Here is a 25,395-nt window from a genome sequence, read left to right on the forward strand (position 1 = left end):
AATTGTCTTTGTAGGTTATAACAACAAGATTTTTATACATCTCATCAATTTATAAAATACTTTTTTTTTATTGTTTAACATTTTAGAATTTCTTTAATTTGTCATTTTATGCTAAATTCAGTCTAATGTACGATTTAGATGGACTAATGTATACTTTTAAAAACAGGTAATTATTACTGCAATCTATTTGTATTGCATTGCATTGCCTGTGCTAAGTAGTATCCAAGCATTAGTCACTGTTTTTGTCTTCACAAAAAAAATTCCCCATCATTCCCCCTACAAGAGACACAATGAATACTAAAAAGAAATGTAAACTAAAGACTGAAGAACAGAAGTTCTACTGAATCTTAAGGTTTGTTTTAAACAGACTGTCTTAATGGCAGACGGGGCCTTAAGGACACCAAATATACACATAACATCAGTAAGCAACAGAAAATGCTGGCTCAGTTCATGAAAGTGGGAGTGGAATCACACTCTGAATTTAATCTTATATAGGGCTGACAATTGTGAGTGATTTGAGGTGAAACTGAAGTTAAATAATTTAGTAGTATTTATTATTTAACTGCATTGACAAAAAAATCCACCCCCATCGGAAGGTTGCCGGTTCAAATCCCGTAAATGCCAAAAGGAACTCTGCTGTGTTGGGCCCTTTAACCTGCAATTGCTGAGCACTTTGAGTAGTGAGAAAAGCGCTATATAAATGCAAAGAATTATTAGTATTATTACTATTATTATTCAGACCACGGGGCAAACGCAGATCAGTTTGCCAACACCCCCTCCAGCAGCAGCCCAGGCTTTTCCTGGTTGTACTGGCCGGGCCTGAACATGCTTAACTTTCAAGTGTATGACCTCTTCTGAAGTGCATGTGGTATGGCTACTTTAATAAACTTGCATGACTCGGGAGCGAGTGCAACAGCTTACAAAAAGAAACGGAGAGCCGCTCATTAGAATTTGAAATCCTCACTACGTTTATTTATTCATTTGTATCAATGCATTGATTGTCCTGTGACTAAATTGTCGGGATTTTAAAGCATAGGATTACTGGCTCGATATCTCCAACAGCAGAAATACTCTACGCTTGATCTCTGTGCTGCTTTGGACAAACGCAAAACTAAATGTAGACAATGAAAGCAGATTTCCCATCGGAAAATGACGTGCTTTTATTTTTCGTTTGTAGTGAATACGGTCAGTTTGCACTGTTAACACAACCAAGAGAACAGCTTCAGCTTTGGAGCAACACTGTTTTAGACCGCACTCAGGAGAAGGGAGTACAGGTGCTACTGTTTAGATAAATATGCAGGGTTTCCATTCAGCAGCCGTACTCTTGGCCATCTGTCACTGATCAGTCTGTGATGTTCAAAATGAAACTGAAAAATATGAAAGGCACGGAGGGGCCCTTCTGTGACCAAAAGAGGAAAAATAAAATAAAATAAAAAACGCAGGCTCTTGGCAAACAAAAGCATTGCTGGCCTCATTAACTATTCAGGCCAGACTGGGATCACAACTCCTTTGAACACATTAACACCCAAATATTTAACACTGGCGGCCGTTCTAAAGCTACTGCAATACCAGAACTTTGCACAAATGCAGGCAATCAGTAGTTCACTCAATGGCATCCTTTTTGACTTTGAGCGAATCGCCAGCATTTATATTGTTAATGGATGAACACTACTGTGCTGTGTTCATGAAATTTAACAACATTATGGATAAAGCAATAGGAGTTTCTCCAAAACCCAGCTGTGTTGTTCAACACTTGCAATGCCTTTTCTTCCCCCTTCTTCTAAACTGAAGCTGTGCAAACAAGTCATGCAAACAAAAAAAAAACCAAAAAACGACTGCAAGCTCAACATTTTTTTTTGTCTCTGCAAATTTAAGACTTCTGTAATTTGAGTACAATGCCGCTCTGCTGTATTATCAGGTTTCCTGGCTTGTCTAAAATTACTTTCTAGCTTTTACATAAAGAGATTAAAACATCAGAAGTATAGGATAAACGTCAGTTGTTGGGTATTAGCTACAGCTTAGTCATAAATCATTCCCACCTGTGTTAACGGCAAAACAGAAATAAGTTGTGCGTGTTTCGTTTTCTTTTTTCTTTTTAAAGAAATCATTTTGGCCAGCAATACAAGTTTTACCTCAAATCGGCTCCAGCATTTCATATGTAGAGCTAAATATTTCATATTCAACTTCAATATTTCCAATGTCTGACGTTTTAGTCAGTGATAAAAGTTTTACCTCAAAACGGCTCCATTCTCATTACTAGATCAATAATTTTACACAGCTCTAAAAGCTATGGATCAAGCAGGGTTATGACAGACTTCTTTTCTAGAATTTGACTTCTGGTTAAAAACAGAAGCCGCCAAACGCACACGTTCATCATGGAGGACAACCTAAAGCCCCAATTAAAAAGCAGTGAAATTTGCGGTCATTAAAATTACAACTTCAGTCTCAAAAGCCTGCACGCTTACATAACACAGGTTACAACTTTCATTTAGAGATCCTCATTTAGGATCAGGTGTCGCCTCAGATTCGGATTTGCCGAGAGAGCTCATTATAGGAGAAGAGTAGGACTTTCGCCCACCTACTAATTTGCGCTCAAGGAAAAAAAAATTTGAGCAATGTTACTAAATGAGCTAATCTCTTCTCTTTTTACAATATGAGGCTGGGAAGGGCATAGAATGGACCGAGTAATTGGAACAGGCAAGAATGGCTAGGATGATCACACTCTCCTAGAAGGAGAAATATGGGATACAGCTGGAGGGTGGGCATATTTGGGAGCTGGTGTTCAGTTGGGCATTTTACAACTAAATGATGTTTAATTACATTTTATTTATTTATATCTATTGTAACAAAGGCACTATATATGCGCCCGACCCGACACAGACTGGACACGGAGGCACACATATAAAATAAACTTATTAATTTTCTTCAGCTGGAGGGCACGTCTTCCCCATCTCCACCAGCCACAACACAAGTGTAACACCAAAACACCACACTCCTCTTTCTTCCACTACCATTCCTTCTAGGCAACCTTGTCGTCGTCCTCCACCCGACTCTGGCCGCTGAGTAATGGTGGTTGCTGGCTCCTTTTATTGGGCACCCGGAAGTGCTCCAGGTGCTTGATTGCCGACATCCGGCTGCACTTCCGGGTGTGGCGAATACGCTGCCCAGACAGGCTCAGGAGTCCCAGCTGCAGCACCCCCTGGCAGCGTCTGCGGGACCCAACAGAGCTGCACCAAACTCCAATTCCCATGGAGCTCTGCGGGAAACCAAGGCACCCCTCCAACCCAGGGGGGCGGCCATCCAGCGTCCAGGGCTGCTGCCCTTGAATATACAGTGAAGGGGCTGCCGGTGGGGCATGGACGCTGGCCGGCCGCCGCCACACTATATCTATATATACATTTATCTATATAAAGGGCTCCAGATGGCGACTTGATTTTCTATTTTGCGACTAGTTTCTTCATTCTCTCTCAATCTAAGAAAAGTTTTAAATTTAAAGCAGCAGAAACGGCTTTTAATTATGTGCGAACGCTATCAGCTCGCGTCTGCCTTTCCTATTACACTATCACGTGATTAAAGCCAAACCGAAGCGAGGCATCATCTGACAGGCCCACTCTGCTTCAAACGGATAGGGATCTGAAATAGAAGAGAATCGGGCCACGACCACTCCTCGAATTCCGTCCTAACTTTCCACGTAACACGCGAAATGGCCAAACCAAAAATTTCCGACTTTTTCTCAATGCCCACTCGTCCAAATCCTGCCTCGTCTACTTCTGAACGAACCAAAGATAATTCAGTCAGTGGGTTATCTGAGGTACAGCCAACGGCGTCCGGAAATGTACAGTTATTAAAGGCTGACAACTCCGTCCCGTTAGCAAAGTCTTCTGCGCCCGCGGCTGCGACGCCTGGAAGACAGTTTAAAGTGGCTTGGTTACGGTATGACAAGGGAAAGATGTATTGCAGCTTTTGTGCACAAGCCGGACAAGAAATTGCCGGTGAAACAGAATTCATTTGTGGTACGAGCCATTTTAAAAAGGAAACTGTGAAAAAGCATGCTGAGAGTAAGAAACAAAAAGAAGACTGTGTGATCGCTAGGTCTGCTCTTCGTGACACCCCCATAGCAAAGGCAGTGCAACGTGCTTGTGAGAAAATGACAGAAAATGAGATGAAAGAATTACAAATAAAATTCAATGCAGCATATACGATTGCACTGGAAGAAATACCGTTCACAAAGTTTAAATCTCAAATTCTGCTGATGAAGAAGAATGGCATGGATGTGTCAAAAACATATAATGATACAGCATGTGCAGAGTTTGTAGGTTGCATTGCAGATGAATTAAAAAGTAACGTGCTGGAAGAAGCTTTAAAGGTCAACTACATCTCTGTTATAACTGATTGTGGAACAGGGAAAGTCTCAGGAAGAGACAATGTCATCACATACTGTACTGTAGGTATGTTGTAAGACTCATCTAGTAGGTTTGGCCGAGATTGATTATGGTCATGCAGAAGGGATTCAAAACACCATTAAATCACTGCTTCAGAATGCTGACCCAACCAACCCAAATTGGTGGGTACACAAAATGAGTGCTTTTGGAGCAGATGGTGCAAGCGTGAACATGGGTGCAACAGGGGCACTTTTCAGAAAGGAGATAGGTGAACATGCTCTGTCTTTCCACGGTCTACCCCATTGGCTGGAACTGGCAATGCTAAACACACAAAGGTCAGTGCCAATGATTGAAAAAGTTTATGACCTTCTACAACTAGTGTGGAAAACGTATCATTTCAGTCCCAAAAGCAAGTGGGAGCTGAAGGCTATTGGGAGCAGAGTTAGGATGCACAGTACGAAACCCATCAGCAGTAAAAAACTCAGCGCTGGTTGCCACACATTTAATCGGGCACTCTCAGTTTTTCTCCATTCAAACTATGCAACAGGTCAGGGGCAGTACACTGCTGTGCATCCTCATATGGAGCACCTTGTAGTCATGTCCAAAAACAGACATAAAGGGAAGAGCCAAACACATTATTCAGCAAATGTCTCTCATTGCCTTTTGTCACTTTTTACTTGACTTTTTTTTTCCCCCAGAGGTCTCAAAGCTGAGCCTCACACTTCCAAAAAAAATTCTCCTATACTTCCTCAGGCAGTTGCTGCAATTGTGGGCTGTGTGGTAACAATTAAAGGATTGAAGGAAAATGCTTTGAGAGAAGGGAAGCTGCACGAATTCTTATAGCACATAGGTTGTCAGCCTGAAGGTTCAGTGCAACAGGAAGGGCCATCAACAAGCAGGAGTGAGCCACACAGTCATAACCTTCCAAAATGTTACATTGAAAGGCCCCCGAAATCAGGCCACATTCAGCAGTGATCTAAAGGCCGCAATTGAAAAAACAGTTGACATTACTGTTAAAGAATTGGAGATCAGGTTTGCAAAGATGATGTCAAGTGTTACACACCACAGATATTCAAAGGAATCAGAAATCATCGAGTCATTTTCAGTGTTTTGTCGTGATGCATGGCCAGAGGACATTGATAGCTATGGCAAGTGTGAGATAGACACGCTTGTTAAATGGCACAGGGAGCTCTTATCAAACAATGGCTGTGATGTCACAGCTGTGCAGAAGGAATGGCTAATGTTGAAAATATTAGTGAAGGGTCAGTTTATGGATAAGACTTACGGTGACCTATGGAAAGTGATGCTGAGCAAGGAGCCGTTCTGTACAGATTTTAAAAATCTGCTTCACTTAGTCGAAATAATGCTGGTGCTTCCGATATCTGCAGCTCACTGCGAGCGCGGATTTTCAGCACAAAACACAATAAAGTCAAAAGTGTGCAACTCCCTAAGTGTAGAAACACTGGAAGACTTGGTAAGGATCAGTACAGAGGGCCCTACACTTGAACTATTTGACCCAGAGCCCAGTGTAAAGCGCTGGTTGTCAGCCAGCAAAAAAAGCGCAGACCAAAGAATACTGGCTGGCCTAATGATGCTGACATTGTAATGGTTAGTGACAGTGAACTTGAAGAGTAATTAATTTCTTTATATTTGTACACTCATTGCGAAATGATTATTTCAGAAATGATTGTTTATAATGTTTGTTATTGTGTTGATTCTTGTGTTGTTATGTGGAAGACATTTTTCAGTGATTGTATTTGTACTGTTCCTTACACATGTTGTGTATAAGACTCTGGACTTGAAGTATTGCTTATTAGTAAACATTTACACTGTTCACATGTATGTGTCATTTATTCTTCTGTTGTTATTATATATAAGACCTTGCAGAGGACACTAGTAGGCAGGTCAAATAGTGTAGCTCAGATAGGAGAAAGGAAAGGCAGTGGGAGGTAGACCGAAGAAACAAGCAAACAATACAAGGAAATATTATTTGTTTATTTCACATTTGGCATGCAGTAGAGATTATGGCTCCCAAAAAAAGCATTTGGCTCCTAAATATTTTGGGTTTACGGGCCAATGGCTTCCAAACTTTTTTTTTTTTTTCTGTCTGGAGCCCTGTATATATACACACATCTATCTATATATACACATCTATATATATCTATATCTATATATATATCAACAAACTCAGTTAAATTAGAACACACACTCATCTTAGCATACTTTCATCCATCCAGGAACTAATTATTTAACAACATTCTTGCAATAATGTATTTTTTGTACATTTTGAGCTGGCAATTGTAAAAAAAAAAAACTCCAAAACATACACACATACGAGGGGGGGCCCCAAAAATAACTGGAAAGATTTTTAAAACGTGTTTAATTTAATTTTCTGTACATACTACAATTAGTCTCCTTCAAAGTACTCTCCATTGGCGGAAATACACTTATATAACCATTTGTTCGAAACATTTTTTTAATTCGTCTGAAGTAATGGCCATTAATGCTGTGGTCATTTCTTGTTTTATCTCTTCGACGTCAGCAAAACGCCTTCCTCTCAAGTCTTTTTTCATCCGAGGGAACAAAAAAATTACTAAATCAGCTAAATCTGGCGAGTAGGGTGGGTGGTTCAGGGTTGTCATACCGTTTCAACAACAATAGTTTCTGCAACACTTTTTTCAAGAAGAAAACAAAATTTCACTGCCACGCGTTGCTCATGATCGGCCATCGTAAAAAAACGATGCTTGCACAAAACTACTTTTACAAAATTCACTGAACACAAGCACAACCTTCCAGACTGATGGCACTTGGCAGACTGACTTGTGAGGAGCGTAACTAGATCGCCCTAGCGGCCCAACCACGTACTACAAGTACCAACCTAACAACAAAATTCCGGTTATTTTCAGGTCCCACCTTGTATACACAAAAACGAATATATACACAGCGGTATTCATACACACGCACATATCATATCTATATCTATATATATCTATCTATATCTATATCTATATATATATATACACACACACACACATATATACACACACACAGGGGGTGGGTAAAAAGTAGGTTTATAGTTCGTATGAAAAATGCAGGTTATGATTATTACAATAGCTCTATTAACTCAAAAAAATGCCATAATGGCACAGTGCACTTAGGACAATCTCGTAAGCACTCACATTGCTGGCCTCTCTTATACTCACAACTGTAAACCTACTTTTGCCCATTCCTGTGTGTGTAAATTTCATACATACACACATACCTACATACATACATATTTATATAAAATCATTTTTAGGTAGAGTATTACTTTAAAAGTATTTCTTTATTTTTTTGCCAATTTCTGGTTTTCTTCATTAGAATAACGTTTGTCTAGTCAATAAACCACGGCCTGTACAATAACTACTTTTGTGTTTGCCGTCCTTATGTCTGCCATCTAGAAAATAAAAACAGAACTAGTGACTCACTTTTCATGCACAGAGGTTCTTATCGATCATATCTTTTAATTATTTCCGAAACACTACATACTAATTTAATTTTGTGCATATATAAATGTTTCAGTGGTATATTGATATAAAACGAGATTAAATGTGTGGGCATAACTCCTCCCAGAATAGTATACAGAAGCTTTTGAACCACACTAAGCTGAATATTCTTTTGCGAAAATCAACAACATTGAATGCTGCATACGTCTACAGCCTGACCAGAACAATAAAGTCTCTGCAATTACTTTGTTTAAATAACTAAACAAGAAAATAAGTTTAAAAAAAAAAAAAAGTGTGAAAACCACAGAAAACTGCACACCCTCTACACCACATTAACATTTTACAAGATGTATTCAGTATGCCAAGAAACTCCTGAAGGTCCAACATGTTTGATTAACATTTTCTATGTTTTACTATCATAAAATAAAAAAAAAAAAAAAAAATCATGAAATACTTTTTGGTTTGATTGCAACAAAGCTTTCACTTATCAGATGAATATGACAAAAAAAAGCAGTAAGTTTTCTTGTAAAGAAAATGTAAAAATCTTGCAGTTGAAAGTTTTAATTTCAGGTTGATAATCAAAACTCTGAAGCGTTGGCTTGTAAAATCCACATGATCACGACAAAATTAAAGTGAAAATAATAAATAATAATCTGTACAAAGTCCTAACACAGGCAACAAGCACGCAGTAGCATATTAGAAAACTTCGGACTTGTCAAACTTGTGACATGTCTGACCCATCTGAATTTTTTTTTTTTTTTTTTATATTTATTTATTTATTGTGTGCGTGCTAACACTCTACAGTGTAATTTTCATCATTTTAGTAGCTGTCCTTAAGGCCACATTTATAACATATGTTGTTAATAAGCTCATAAAATGCAGCATGATCACTACTTTATACAAAGCTTCCTCTGAAAACGCTTGTCTCTTAGGCAGCAGCTCCCACCATCAACACTGTAATTCCTGCCCAAGTCACAGTACGCTGTCAGACAAGTTATGCTTCAACAGTACAGTTTCAATAATGGGGTAATTCCAATGTAGATTGTTAGTTATGTTCATTGTCTGTAAAAAGAAAACACATCGTTTCCCAGTAACAGACTTTGTGGAACTCTAATCTTCACATTGCTGCACTCAGCTAAAAACACACATGAAATCCTCATCTACTTCATCACAATCCGCTCGAGTTGCTGGACCTATTTAGCCAAGTAGGTCAAAACCCAAAATGGCTTTTCAGGAACAGTTTGTCCCTTTATACTAAGGAACAAAGTCAACACTGCAGGGGTCACCCAGTTATACAGAATGCTTTTCCACGTTTTATGGGCCTCCTTTGAAACTCATCCAGACGTGCTGTCCATGGTTAGGCTGGCCTCCTTTCAAGTTTTTAGAACCCACAGACCCATGCAGAAAGTAGACAAGAGTACAAGGAGATAAGTCTTAAGGTGAAGAGAGAGAGGTGGCGAAGGCTAAAGAAAAGGCGTATGATGCATTATATGAGAGGTTGGACACAAAGGAGGGCAAAAAAAAAAAAAGGACCTGTACCGATTGGCTAGACAGAGGGAGCGAGCTGGGAAAGATGTGCAGCAGGTTAGGGTGATAAAGATGGACACGTACTCACAAGGGAGGAGAGTGTGTTGAGCAGATGGAAAAAGTACTTTGAAAGGCTGATGAATGAAGAGAATGAGTGAGAAGAGGTTGGATGATGTGGAGATGTGGACAAGGAGGAAGTAAGGACAGCTATGAAGAGGATGAAAAATGGAAAGGCTGTTGGTCCCGATGACATACCTATGGAAGCATGGAGGTGTTGGAGAGACATGGCAATGACTCTATAACTAGATTGTTTAATGGAATCTAGGAAAGTGACAGGATGCCTAAGGAGTGGAGAACAAGTGCACTGGTGCTGATATTTGAGAACAAGGGGGTTGTGCAGGACTGCATTAACTACAGGGGGATAAAAATGATGAGACACAGCATGAAGTTATGGGAAAGTGTAGTGGAAGCTCGGTTAAGAAGTGAGGTAATGATTAGTAAGCAGCATTATGGTTTCATACCAAGAACGAACACCACAGATGCAATGTTTGTTGATGGAGAAGTTTAGAGAAGGCCAGAAGGAGTTACACTGCATTGCATCTTTGTGGACCTGGAAAAAGCATATGACAGGGGGCCTCGAGAGGAGCTGTGGAATTGTATGAGGAAGTCAGGAGTGGCAGAGAAGTACGTAAGAGTTGCACAGGATATGTACGAGGGAAGTGTGACTGTGGTGAGGTCTGCGGTAGGAGCGACAGAGGTGGGATTACATCAGGGATCAGCTCTGAGCCCTTTCTTATTTGCAATGGTGATGGACAGGTTGACAGACGAGATTAGGCAGGAGTCCCTGTGGACTATAATGTTTGCTGATGACATTGTGATCTGTAGCAATAGTAGTGAGCAGGTTGAGGAGACCCTGGAGAGGTGGAGGTCTGCTCTAGAGAGGAGAGGAATGAAGGACAGTAGGAACAACACAGAATACAGAATGTGAATGAGAGGGAGGTGAGTGGAATGGTGAGGATGAGGGAGTAGAGTTGGCGAAGGTGAATGAGTTTAAATACTTGGGATCAACAGTACAGAGTAACGGGGACTGTGGAAGCGAGGTGAAGAAGAGAGTGCAGGCAGGGTTGACCAGAAAGCAGGAGACAGAGCTGGAGGTAGCAGAGTTAAAGATGCTAAGATTTGCACTGGGTGTGGACAAGGATGGATAGGATTAGAAATGAATACATTAGGAGGGTCAGCTCAAGTTGGACGGTTGGGAGACAAAGTCAGAGAGGTGAGATTGTGTTGGTTTGAACATGTGCAGAGGAGAGATGCTGGGTATATTGGGTGAAGGATGCTAAGGATAGAGCTGACAGGGAAGAGAAAAAGAGGAAGGCCTAAGAGAAGGTTTATGGGTGTGGTGAGAGAAGACATGCAGGTGATGGGGGTGACAGAACAAGATGTAGAGGACAGAAAGATATGGAAGATGATGATCTGCTGTGGCCACCCCTAACGGGAGCAGCTGAAAGAAGAAGAAGGAGGAGGAGGAGACTCTTCTCAGGGTCAACAGACCTTTCAGTATTTCATCATGATAAAGCTAACACAAGTGAACTAATACCACCATACTGATATTTTAATAAATACATTTGTATACAATTTCTCACTTATTTCCTCTAATCTAAAGAGACCACCATGAGACTGCCCCAGCTTTCCATCCTTCTGCTCACCTCGGAACTTTCATAGCTTGTTGCAAGGCATCCGTTCCGCAGTTTACATACAAGGAAGAATTTTACTGCACTGTGCACACATGACAATAAACTTAAACCTGAATAAATGACAGTCTCTCCAGCCAGAGCACAAGATTTCGGGGAACTGCATTTCTAGAAATGGCAGCTGAGAATGAAGTGAGCTCATTTAGCAAGCACCAGTTTGGGATTAGTTCTTGGTAGCACTTTGCCAAGTCATTTTAAAATCGAGTGGAAAGCTTCTATAAAATACAAATACTCAGTTTATTTAAACAATATGAAAAGCAAACCCTGTAAGATAATCAAGAGGAGGGCAAAAGGAAATACTAACTAACTGGTTAAATGGCAAACTTAAATTTAGGAACCAGGGCATTCAAAAAGCATGCTGCTCAGCAAGAGTCAGTTACATGTCAGTTTCAATGTACCCTTATTATATGATGCAACTACCCAAGTAACATGATAAAACCTGAAAGATGAGACTACAAAGTGTTTTGGAAACGCTGCAGAAAGGTTCCATCCTCACCACACAACTACTTAACTATTACATGCAAGTTAAATAAAAATAAAGCACCGATTTATTTCTGCTTTCCATTTGAACTGGGAAGTCTGAATTTCTGACTTCCTAGTAGGAAGTTTCAACTAGAAATCCTCCCAAAAAGTCAGATTTTGTACTTGAATTGTCAGAAGAGCCTCACCAATCCGGACCTCGAAATCCAAGATGGCTGCACTGCACATCAACAAAAGCGAAAGCTGTAGTATTATACTGTTTATTAGCACTTTTGTGTATCTGTGTCTCATTAAATCTGTTGTACACACAGTACTGTCCAACTTCTATCTGTGGACATGTTGCTACGGTGTACAGATGCGCAAAGTACCACATAACACGGTGTTCAGTAGCGGGCTGCATTTCAAAAGAGCAAGCACAAAAAAAAAGTTCTCCTGGATCGTTTTTCCAAATGTTTTACTGGAACACGGTCAACTTGGGTGTGACATCATTCCCAGCTCCGACATCCGAGGTAAATGGAACGCAGCAATTGACAGCAGTACATCATAAATCTTCACTGCCACGAAGCCCATACAGCATTTGAGAATTAGCACTGGTGTTTTATTGGTTTGGATTAAAGAACAGGGAAGTCTAATCTCTATAGAGTTAAAGGGCGGCAAAGAGGCAGAAACTGCTCCCTCACAGCCACTGCACTACCTGCCTAGTGTCACCTAAGATGACGCCCAAAGTGTGGAAGGACCGGCGGGAAAGAGGATTGTTGGGACAGTTTCTCCCCTGGACCGAGATAGGGCAGCCCCCTTTGGATTTCAGTGGGGTCACGGGTTATGAGCAAGGGGGCTCAACCCTGTTGGAACCTGTGGCCACCACCAGGGGGCGCATGGACCTTTCCAGGGCCTTATTTGGTCATGCTTCTGCCACAACTGGAAGAAGCTCGTTCGGCACCTGGATGGACCCTATAAAAAGGAGCCACTTCACTCCACAAGTGCCAGAGTTGGGAGGAGAAGACAAAGCCTGAAGAAGAGTGACGGGGAAGGGACTGAATGGCGTTGTTGTGTTGCATTGCGTTGGTAAAAACTGTAAATAAACATGTGGAAAAACCTTATATATATACACACACACACACACATATATATATATATATATATACACATACATATATATACACATACATACACAATCGCACACACAAACAATTCCCCCCACCAGCCCACAGACGCTATGTATATCTTATTTATAACAAGCACACGAATATAAAGTAATCAAAACAATACAAAGTCCTCCCTTGTCCGTAAACAATAAACGAATAAACACCTAACACGAAACACAGAATCCAGATCAAAAACCAAACTGCCATGAATGCGTGAAATAGAATGAGTCCAAAATTATGAATGTCCTGAATGCAATGAAATACTGTTCAATATGCTAAGTTTGCTCCTTCTCAAAATAATTCAAAATGATCTCACTGTGTGAGTCCTCGGCAGTGGTTGAAATAAATCCAAACCCTGGGGCTTCTCTGCACTGGCTGGCGCACTAAATGATCTGGACAATGAAAAAAGCAGACAGTAAGGTTGTGCAATGAAAAATGAACTATGATTTGGTGAAATGAATGTGAAATGGCTCCTCTCTGTCTCCTTTTTTGATACTTCCCTCCTCTGGTTTAAATAAAAATATCCCGGATGAAATTGGTGTGACAACAGGAAATATCAGTACTAGGGTTGTTGCCTCCCTGCATCATCCTTCCCCAAAATGTTGGGGATAACATTTAAATAAACACACAACAGATTTAAATGGGATGGTGAAAAAAAAGACGAGACTCTGCACAAAACACGCATTAAATATATACAATCATGTAGACCCGCTACATAATACACAACCAACGGACCAAGTGTGTGGGCGCGATTTTGCATATTACTGCCTTGTGAAAGCTGGCTCAATGACTTATGAAAAAAGGAAACAATGAAATTCTAGAAACTAAAGACTTTTTTCCTTTTGTAGTCCGTTTAGATAAATATTATCCATAAGCAACTAGAACACAGTACATAAAGCTAACATAACTAAATTCTTCCTCGTCTAAAGTAACACTCATTGCATGGTGGAAGAGCCTGTGGGCCTCAGAGAGTTGTGTTGTGTTGTCTGCATTAAGATTGTCACAAGAAAAGGTTTTTTGGTATAAAGTAGATACCAAATTTCAACTAATAGCTTCTTTAACAATATTGGTAGGAAAGGTGGCACTGCACTCAAGCATTATTCTGAGACTGAGCAGACCAAGTATTTCAGAAGGCACAATATCAAAATGAGAAAAAAGCGAGTAAAATCCCGAGTTCTGCATATATAAAAGTGTGGAATGTGACACTGCTAGCCTGCATCATTAGGCTCCCAATATTGTTAACCATGACTAACTGGTCTAAGACAAAGAAGGACCGAAAACTTAATGGTTCCTTCAAAAACCCTACACAGGAGTATTAAACCCCTTCCCTTATTAGGTCTTCACTGGAAACTCCCTGGTGGCCTGGCACCCCCAAAGGTCCTTCAATTTCTCTACCCACAGGCTGAAACCAAGGAGTCAAGTGTAACGACTACTGGGGTGATGTCCATGTATATAAGACATGTCCGAGTAGACCCAAGCTTCACTTCACTGGTGAGGAAGGAATATATATATATATGGATGCTTTACTGCAAAACGCTGCCAGAACAGTCTTGTTACATAAAATTATTTGGAGTAATTAGAGTGCCTTTTTAGTACTGTACTTTAGAAGACAAGCCAACATTCTGTAATAAATCATGACATTACAGTCTGGCTAAGGCACACTTTGTCTTTATAACAAACGGCTGTTGGTTCATTTCCCACTTGTGACTCACTGTGTGAAGATGAGCAAACACCACAACCTGTCTGTGCTCAATCCTGGAAACGTGTGTGAACAATAGCAGTGTATAGCAACTACCCAGATAAAGGCATTAGCAAAACATTCTACTGCATTATTGTCAGGCATCATGGTGTAATGGTTAAGATATACCAGGCGTTAATCTCTCACCACGGGGCAGAGTTTAAGCAAGTCACTTAACCCGCCTGTACTGGAACTGCATCTATAGGGGACCTTAGACAAAGGCATCGGTCAAACCCCTTCCCTTCCCCAAACCTAATGATTTTTTGGAGTATCGCCGAGTTTGGCGTGTTGCAGATATGAAACTCATCATTTGAAGAATAGTAGCTAAAGGAGTACAGCCACAAAATTGGCATTGCAATGCACACTGCTGTTTATAGATTTGAAATAATATTACTGGGCACAATGCCACACCACAAAATAAGGAGTAAGCAGGACTTCAAACAAAAAAGAGAAAATGTTTTTATCAGGCCATTTGTACGTACAAGTAATATTCTTTTTTTTTCCTAATCTCTAATCCCTAACAGCACAAAAATGTGAAAAAACACACATACCAGTCTATTGTTCTAATTAGTTTAAAGAAAAGAAAAAAAATAATAATACATATTTCAGTTTTAACACGCAAATGAAATCTCCTCCTTATCTGTCAGAAGTGAAATGCAATACGTTATGGAACATTTTAACCTCCTAACAATGGAAAAGTTAGCAAGACAGCCCCTACATGAATGCGACTCAGCCTTGGAAAATACTGCAGTTTTCTTAGTTAAATATTTTACCTAATGTTATTTACATTTCAACTCTGATGACAGAAAAGCAGAAAGGCAAACATTGAAATTTAACATTCATTTCTCTTTAATATATGACCATTCTTTACTGAATCCAAAAATGTCAGCCTATTTTTAAATTTAAATCAACTGTACAATGAAACTAAACTTAATGCAATGTTGCCTAAAGATGAGAGCGCATTGGGCAATAAATCATGAGGGTGACTGTTCAGTTCCTTTTTAAAGCTTATTGATTTTAAGGCACTTCATTAGAATGAATAAATTATAAATCAGTTAGACTTAAGAGTACTACATCTTATTCAGTTACATCCTCCTTTACTCAGCTTGCAATCAAATTCAACATGAAGTAATTACTTTGATTTGAAATACTATTTTAATCCCAAATGGATCACATCTTGCCTGAAGAGGAGACCTGAACTGCTTTGAAGGCTGGCATATTGTAATCTTTTTAGTTAGCCAATAAAAGGGGTTATTTTGCTAGACTTTGTATTGCATTCGTAAAGGCCAACACAGTACAACACCCCACTATTACAATCACAAAGGGGAAATCGTTTTCTCACATGACCTTGTGGGTCAGAGTACAGGGTCAGCCATTGTACAACACCCCAGGAGCAACTTTCACGTTAAGGGCCTTGCTCAAGGGCCCAATGGAGTAGGATCCCCTTCAGAGAATAATGGGATTTGAACCAACAACATTTCAGGTACCAGCGCAAATCTTTAGCCACTGAGCCACCACTCCACCCTGGTCAAACATACTAAAATATACAAAGAAACAGCAATAGATCTACATGTTCATTTAACTTTTTAATATCCACAACTGCCTTTAAGATTATTAAAACAAAATTCCAAGTCCATAACATATTTCTAATTTGTTGTAATAAAGGAGATCCCTTCCCCATTGTTTTATGGTAGTTTGGTTAAGATTTTACTAGCTGGGCAAAATGTAAGACTTTAACAGTGTCGTGTAATTTATTAAAACAGATTGTTCATCAAGCAGGAATATTAAGAGATTTATTAGAACACTCTGGACGAGAACAAGCCATTCTGCCCAACAAAGCTCGCCAGTCCTGACCACTTATTTCTTCCAAAAAAACATCAAGTCGAGTTCTGAAAGTCCCTAAAGTCCTACTGTCTAGCACACTACTTGTTCACTTATTCCAAGTGTCTATCGTTCTTTGTGTAAAGAAAAACATTCTAATGTTTGTGTGAAATTTCCCCTTCAAAAGTTTCCAACGGTGTCCCCGTGTTCTTGATGAACTCGTTTTAAAGTCACCGTCTCAATCCACTGGACTGATTCCCTTCATAATTTTAAACACTTCAATCATGTCACCTCTTAATCTTCTTTTGCTTAAACTGTAAAGACTCAGCTCTTTTATTCTTCCCTCGTAATTCAACCCCTGTAGCCCCTGAATCAGCCTCGTCACTCTTCTCTGGACCTTCTCTAGTGCTGTCATGTCCTTTTGTAGCCTGGAGACCCAAACTGCACCCAGTACTCCAGATGAGGCCTCACCAGTGTGTTATAAAGACCTGAGCAGAACCTCCTGTGACTTGTACTCCACACATCAAGGCGCTATATAACCGGACATTTTGCTAGCCTTCTTATTGACTTCTGAACACTGCCTGGAAGTTGATAGCTTAGAGTCCACTACGACTCCTAAATTCTTCTCATAAGGTGGACTCTCGATTTTCTGACTGCCCATCGTGTATTCAAACCTTACATCTTCACTTTCTATGTGAAGTTCTTTACATTTACTGACATTAAATTTCATCTGCCACAAATCTGTCCAAGTCCTCCTATAATGATACAATGGATTCCAAATTATCTGCAAATCCACCTATCTTGGTATCATCTGCAAATTTAACCAGCTTGTTACTTATATTCCTATCTAAATTTATTTATTTATATATCTATATCTCTATTTATATATCTATATACAGTATATCTATATATATATATATCTATCTATATCTATCACCACTCTTAACATCGGCCAGTTCTGAAGCGGTTCCTCGCACCGTCATCCTCTGCTTCCTGCGTCTGAGCCAATTCTGCACCCATCTAAAGACATCACCCTGAACTCCCACCTCTTTTAATTTGATGCCCAACCGCTCATGTGGCACCTTATCAAATGCTTTCTTATTAACTACTCCGAGCCCAAAACATATGGCTCATTGAATCAAGTGTCTGAAATTTGGGGTTTGACCTATAAATATCGATATTCTGACTCAAGAGAAATATATGCAATGTACATTTTAAGTTACGTGGCAGCACGTATTGCACAGAATGAGGAGGTATTTTATTGAGCATGAAATTCGATTCGTTATCTAAAAATTGTGCAAAATTTTTGACACTGTATCAAATCAACTTTAGAAAACACTGGTATTGTCAGGAGATAAACCTATATCGATATCACAACTAGAATGTATACATTTCTACAAAAGACAGCAAAGGTAGGTTAGGAATGCTGTCCATGTTCCTTTTAATAAAGTAAATAAATTTGAGGTTACGGTTGTTCAGAAGGTGTGAATAGAATGTCAACATGCAAATCTCTACATCAGAGATTATGGGAGTGTTATTGTCTCACTAGAGTGCAATTAAAAGTAGCCCCTCATGTCTCCGAGCTGGTGCGGATAAACCAGATTTCTACTTCAATGCCTGCAAGGGTAACTGGCGCACAAAGCAGAACATGTGGAGTTAGTGTAGAGATATCCTCTGCAGTGGGCACAGGTTCATTTCTTTCCAATTCCTTTTTTTTTTTTTTTTTAGAAGAAATAAAGTAAATATCCTCCTAAAATATTCACATTAATTCTCCCAGCCAGTATTAAGACGAACATGTAGTCAGTTAATAAGGTAGTGCTTAACATATGCTGTACATTAAAGTTATGTAAATATATGTCCTAGGTATGTAAAATGACTGAGACACATAAAGAAGAACTTAAACTAAAGCTGATGTACAATCCTAGACGAACTTTCTTCAAATTAATCTTGAACCGTGAATTTGTCATGAGATAGACAGAACTTTGTTTGTCCCAGAATACATTGCTCAGTTCCAACCACAGTGGTGTGTTTGATCTTAACAAGCCACCTCATTGGCCAATCAGAGACATGCAGCTCAGTAGCTGGCAACAGCTGGAAGGACTGAAAGGGCCCAGTTGAGAAAGGATTAATGTAAAGGAGGCACGGTGGGGCGGACAAAGGCGAGGTAGTTTGAGGATACCTTAAATTAGATTATACTTTATTTGTCCCCAAGGGGAAATTCAAATTTTGCAGGATATGTGACAAAAGGTGAACAATTAAAGGAAATGGGGAAGCAATGAGGACAAGATAGCGCTAATGAATGACCTATAAGAACGCCTAAGACTACACAAAAAGAGAAGGAAGCTAACTGGGCTGAGGCACCCGTCTAATCCCAGATGATGATAAATCGGTTGTTGTACCACATAATCCACATCCAAAAATGTATATTTATTGGAGTATTCTTATATTTTAATCCAAAAATGATTCTATTTTTCTTCAGTTTCTTTTAAGAGGCCTGCAACGGTCTTATTTGCTTATGTTCAAAAATATTTCCAGGCTGTCAGTTTTACTTGTTATAAACAGTAAGACACGTTAAACGATTGGAGTTAACAGAGTAATAAATCATGCTCCACACGTTACAGGATTCACGAGCTCCCAAGGCAAGAGATTGCTACTGTAAAAGCAATTTGACTCACAAAACAAAAAAACACAACCATTTCAAATATAAAACTCCAACAGGACACTCAAAAAAAGGAAATCACTCTTTGACCCCCTGAATTACCCACCTTGCTACTCATTCACTGCCTGCCAATTAAATTTTAAACTCAATCTTTATAGTACACAGAAGGTATTTCCGCTTAAAATAAAATAAAAAAGCAATTAAACAAATCACTCAGTCTTTTCATATTGCAGTCAAGGAAAGCGTTCTGGAGCTTTCAGGAAATAGGACTTCCCTTCTCACACTCCCAGAACAGCAATGAAGTCTTTCGACATTCCAACGACTAGGAATTTCATAAAAGTACATACTTTAAGCTATCTGAACTTTTTAACTTTTCCCACCTTTGTTCATGCTTATTAAAATGTTACATCTGCCCTCTTGACAGAGGAGTAAAAAACAAAACATTCTTTACAAGCACCAGCACTTTCATTCAAATAAAAATGCAAGTTAAAAAAAACTATTTGTAATATGTTCAAAACCGTGACAAGTTCAAAGAATGCAAGATGACGCGATAAAATTAATATACGACGGCAAAACTCAAAACTCCAAGTCCTACCTTGTGTGAGTAATGAGGATCCATAATACGGGCCAAACCAAAATCTCCAATTTTTAGCACCAGATCCTCAGTGTTAATGAAAAGGTTGGCAGGCTTGAGATCCCGGTGTAGGACATTTGCCGAGTGGATATACTTGAGTCCACGGAGTAGCTGATACATAAACAGTCTTGCGTGCCCCTCGGACAAGGGACCCTGCTCCAAGAGCTTGCACAAGTCTGTCTCCATGTACTCTTGAACAATATACACAGAATTCAGCTCAGTTAAAGAACTGACATCTTCCGTCAACTGTCTTCCACTGGGTCCCAAGATCTCAAACACTTTCACAATGTTGTCATGGTCAAGGCGTCTGATGATTTTGATCTCCCTTAAGGCATGCTTGACACTCTGGGGATCTGTGAGGACAATTTTTTTCACGGCCACTCTTTTATCGCAATCATTGTCCACTGCAGAAAAAACTAGCCCATTGCCACCATAGCCCAGTGGTTTCAAATCCATATAGCGGGAGCCCAAATCAAAGCCATGAATGTTCATTAGACTTTCAAATTTTTCTGCCATTTCAGCAAGATTCAAATAAGTAATTTGGATGTTGTTTCTGAACACAGGGTACAAAGAAAAAAACAAAAACAAAAAAAAACAACTAAAAAGTAGAAAAGACAAAAAAAAAAAGAAAGAAAGAAAAACCCTCCAGAAAGATCCTGCACCCTAACCCATAAAGGTTTCACCCTATAAAAAAAAAAGTTTAAAAGTGGAACATAAAAAAAAAAGTAGCTGGTTGAGAAGAATTCAAATTATTAACTGTCCTCCAATTAGCATAATGAAAAAAAGTGAACTACAGTATACCAATTTCACAAGGTATTTGCCATAGTTCAAAAAGTGCAGTAACTCCTTCAGACTTTTTCAACTAGTGTTTGAAAGACTGTGATGGAATGAAAACTTAGACTGTAGCCAACGGTCAACATTTAACACAAAAATGAATAAATATAAAAAGCTTCTACTCGCATTCTCCTAGCAGTGCAGATACATTCAGTGTTAGACTGGTCCTGAGCAGCGTCATTCTACAGTGCTAGGAAGCACTATGGGCTTGAATTATTATTACTTTGTAGCAATACGGATCTGTGGCAGCTTGTCTTACAAAGAGTCTGTTTTGTTAATGATCGGGTGGCTCCAGCTCACCACAGTCACAATCGAAGCTATCATCCATTTTAAACTTGGGTTACCTACAAAAGAGAGGGGAAGAACAAAAACAGGTTAGAGGAAAAGCTTAAGAGAATCTGTATCCATTAACACACACTTGATTTAAAATACTCCATACTAACTGACAATTTTAATAAGAACAGATAGATAGATAGATAGATAGATAGATAGATAGATAGATAGATAGATAGAGAGAGAGAAGAGAGAGAGAGAGAGAGAGAGAGACTTTATTAATCCCAAGGGGAAATTCACACGCATTTTGTGAACATCGTTACTTCAATACAAGGTGTTGGTGGGGTTGGGGCCGACCCACCAGCATAGACAAGACAGGAAACATCTTTGAATAACAAGACACACATACAAACATCTTCTCAAAAGTTATACATAAAAACTGTACACATCCTTTCAAAAACTATTCACATTTCAGGCAAAATGAAAGACACCAGAGAATTTTTTAGTGTGTATTTACAATTACAACACACAATCACCTAAAGAAAAAAAAAATAGGTTCAGGGTGAAAAATACAACATCTAGGGCACAAAACAAAGGTGTCAGAATTGGGTCCAAAATGACCTGAAACGTACAGCATGGAATCAGCATTTGAAGACTTTGTGAGGGTTAAGGAGAAAGTTAGCCTTTCTTGTAGGAGAGTAGTACACATCTCTCTGATATATAAAAATAATTCCTGCGACGAGACTTTTTGGAAGATTTTTTTCAAGTTCCGAAAAGTCAAAGCGATCTTTATTGTCATCTCAACCATATACAAGTATACAGATAAGACAAAATTGCAAAGCTCAGGGTCCACAGTGTAACATGAGGTGCAAATAATAAATTAAAAATAGAATTAAAATTAAAACACAAACAAGACATTGTGCAAAGACAAGACAAAGAAGCAGCAGCAATATTGACGTGTAGTAAGCAATATGAGCATTGATGCAATGTATGGTATTTGCAATTTAGATACATAATATAGTCAAAAGATATGTAATATAATGAATAAATAAATAATAGATTTAGATAATACAGAAATTATCAGTGTATGATAACAGTTGTTTAAGACATGTGTAAACAATGGCAGGTCAGAATGTTTCACAGCAGAAGGATATCAAAGTGCAAAATACTTAAAGGTCAGTATGAGATTTTCAGTTCTTTTTTACATTCACATTCGTCTTTACAGGAAAGTGGCTTGCATGTACTGTATAAAAGTTCTGTTTTAGAGGTGGTTGAGGTAGTGTGAAAGATACAAGGGGGCAGCATGGTGTTCAGGAGTCCGACAGCTTGGAGGTTTAAAAAAAAAAAAAGTCAAGACTTTGGCCATGAGATGTTTGCAAGTTACACCCTCCTATCAACCATATTGAACCACGCACACGGTAATCTCACCTCTCATTCGTGTGAATGCTTTTGATGGACACAGTTCTTGCTCTCTCAGCTCTTATAAATTTTTAACGTTTTCCTCACTTTAAGTTCCCAATTCAAGACGACGTATTATGTCCAAATCTTGATGAAGAATTTCATCAAAAAGGGTTATCAACAATAAAAATGAGTACACGGGCAATCCTTGCACTAAGAAACGATGAAGCCAAACGAATTAACGCCAAAAATGTCAGTCAGTTACACGGCAAATTGGTTAAATGCGTATCAATAGACTCTGCTGAAACAGTTGGTGGTGATCGTGTGGAAGATGAAAACATTGACTTACAATATCCCGAAGAATATCTACAAGCGTTAAACACCATCCTGTCTTCCTACACACGAATTACTGTTGAAAGAAGGACGTATCCAAGAAAGATAATGTAGTACATCTTCAGGGGCTAACATTAGACACCAAGGGAGATCTTGATATGCCATTCGTAGTGCTGGGCGATATGGAAAAATCATATATCACGATATGGATTATTTTATATCACAATAACGATATATATCACGATATACCACCCACAATAAAGTACGTTTCCAGTTATTCTCTGAAAAGTTTGACAAAAATATCATTGCATACTTTTTTTTGCAACTTTATTTTGAAGTGACATTTAACTGAACTATGACAAAACCACAAGATGGAGTTTCTTTGCGAAAAAGTTCATTTTTATTCTTGATTATCACTTATATAAAGGGTAGAGTATGCATTGCATAGCGACAAGACATTATCATTCGTCATAGCCTATTTAATGCAATATTTTCTTTAGTAATTGATAAAATTAGGTTAGAAACGATAGAAGAGAAATAGGACGATAGACACTTTTCTATCGTCCCCACGATATATATCGTCATATCGCCCAGCACCAGCCATTCGTATTAAAACATTAACAGTTTCCCGTTAGAATAGCTTTTATAAAGACAATTAACAAATCTCGGGGCAAACATTCGAAAAAGTTGTTTTATTTAATAGAGAGAAAAAGGAAATTCAATCACTGGCAGTTATTCGTTGTGTTGTCACGAACACAGAATCACAATTTCAATGCGATATTGATGAAAATGTAATTCAAAAAATTGTTTTACTGAAGTTTTACAGTAAAAGTAGAAGTTTAAATACGCCCATCTAACAAGGAGTTTTCAAAAGACCTCCGTGATCCAAGTTATGGGGATGCAGAGATTAAAATATTTCTAGAAAAAAATATTTCATATGCCTTACATAAACAACCAAGATCAAGTTACACACCAGTTCCCAAACCACCACGGTTTACCAATCACAAGAAAGACTAATTAGACAGGCCCCACAAAACAAAGCGCAACCCTGAATGACCCATGGTGCTTTATGTAAAAGGATAATCAAGGTGTATTTGCACAAATAAATCCAAGCACTCTCTAAAGTGTCTGACAAGAAGAAAATCGCTACTCAGAAAACAAATAAATTAGTCATCTGATGTATCCAGCAGCAGAATACTCTGCTTATTCAGAAGTAAAAAAAAAAACCTGTGAAATGAAACCACCCTTCTGTTAAGGACTTTGAAAGAAACGTTCTGCTGTGATGTCTGACTTCAGACAGATGGAAGGGAAACTGGATGAAGAAGAATATAGAATGGTTTACTAAAATCTAAAACTTGAGAAAAACATTTATCTTTCATCATGGCAGCAGACCTCATGACACAACCAATCGGCTGGACATTCTGAGATGTAGGATTGGGCAAACATTCCTAAATGTTAGAAACTTGCTCAAGAAGAATTAAAGCACAAGTCTGTTAAACCAAGTAACAATTCAAGACTATGAACACTTGCATAACCCGTCATTATTTTTAATGTTCTAAGATGAGGATTACAGTGTTTGACACCGGTCACTTTTTAAATCCATGTACTCCAGTCCAGGATTGTGATGGGCCAGTGCGCCTATGGTGGTTACATCAGGCTTAAGAATAGAAAGGACACCTATCCATCACTGAAAGAATGAACAAAGGTTTAAGTGTACAGTACACAAGACTGCTCTATGATAGGCCAGCATCTTGTCTAGAAACCACAGAGAAGGGCTCTGGTCCTGCTCTCATATACTGAAATATAATGGTTCGGAAAGTGGTTGGATAGAAGTAAATGGTTTTATCCATTCTTTCCAAATAAGCAGCATATACGGACTCAGCATCATCAAGATTCTATTTGTTGATAAAACAAGATTCCACCTTATTACATAAAACAAATATGTTACAGTGGAAGCATTACCAACAATAAAAAAAAACAAGACCTTGCTAACAAGAGATTTTTCTATCCAAGTTTAAAAGCGGACAGGCTGCTCGGTAGTCACCAAATTTAATTTTGACAATTACATTTAAATTCTTGTTGATTGTATCTTGACAGGGTTCAATATTATTCATGGTCTAATTTGGACTGGAGTACAAAATCAAAATGTTCAAAGCTCTGACAGCAAATCAGAAATACCAGTTGAGTAAACATGCATAACAAAAATGAACATTTATGCGTGCAGACAGATAGATGGTTACATTTACACAGCACATTCTAGACACTTGAAGCACTTCACATAGGCAACATGGAACCACCACCAATGTGCAACATCCACCTGGATGATATGACAACAGTACGATCACCACACATTAGCTAATAGGTGGTGAAGAGATAAGAGAGATAGTCTTCCACTTAGAGACAGGGGATGAGTAAAGGGCAAAAAAAGGACAAGGCTGTGGTGGGCAATTAACTGAGGACATTGGGAAATACTCTTTGTTTTGAAAGATGCCCAGGGATCTCTTATAAACACAGAAAGCCAATCGCCAGAAGGACAGCACCATTTTACAGCACAGTGATCCTGTCTCTGCAACTGGGCATTGGGATCCGCATACAGAACAGAAGGCACGTGCCAACGGTTAGCCTCTCCAACACCTCTTCTAACAGCAATCCAAATTTTTCCTAGTTGGTCTCTTATCCAAGGCCTAAACATGCTCAACTTCAGGACGATTACCTGTTCTAAAGAGCAGTTTGGTAGGGCTGCTGGCTTAAGTTACCTATAGTTTTCAGTCTCAGCACCAAACTTGTGTTGGACAATTTAGGCCAGTTTTAAATGTTACTGTCATGCTGAAGCCATTTGGGCTTTCTAGTAAACTGAAGTTATACTATCCCAGAGACTAGAAAACTGGAAGCCTGTAGATGCTCCCAAGAGACAACCCTGACACCACCAGAGTAT

General features: G+C 39.0%; 1 protein-coding gene across 2 annotated transcripts in view; it reads right to left on the reverse strand.

Annotated features, from left to right (window-relative positions):
• mapk6 (mitogen-activated protein kinase 6) overlaps positions 1-25,395 on the reverse strand; it is an 87,753-nt gene that overhangs the window by 14,604 nt on the left and 47,754 nt on the right. For both annotated transcript variants that reach the window (XM_039770314.1, XM_039770313.1), the window contains exon 2: positions 19,584-20,800. In XM_039770314.1, the coding sequence (XP_039626248.1) occupies positions 19,584-20,138 (555 nt within the window). In that variant the 5' untranslated portion in view covers positions 20,139-20,800. The remainder of the gene's footprint in view (positions 1-19,583; positions 20,801-25,395) is intronic.

Source organism: Polypterus senegalus, chromosome 12 (genome assembly GCF_016835505.1).
Source record: "Polypterus senegalus isolate Bchr_013 chromosome 12, ASM1683550v1, whole genome shotgun sequence".
Classification (NCBI taxonomy): domain Eukaryota; kingdom Metazoa; phylum Chordata; class Cladistia; order Polypteriformes; family Polypteridae; genus Polypterus; species Polypterus senegalus.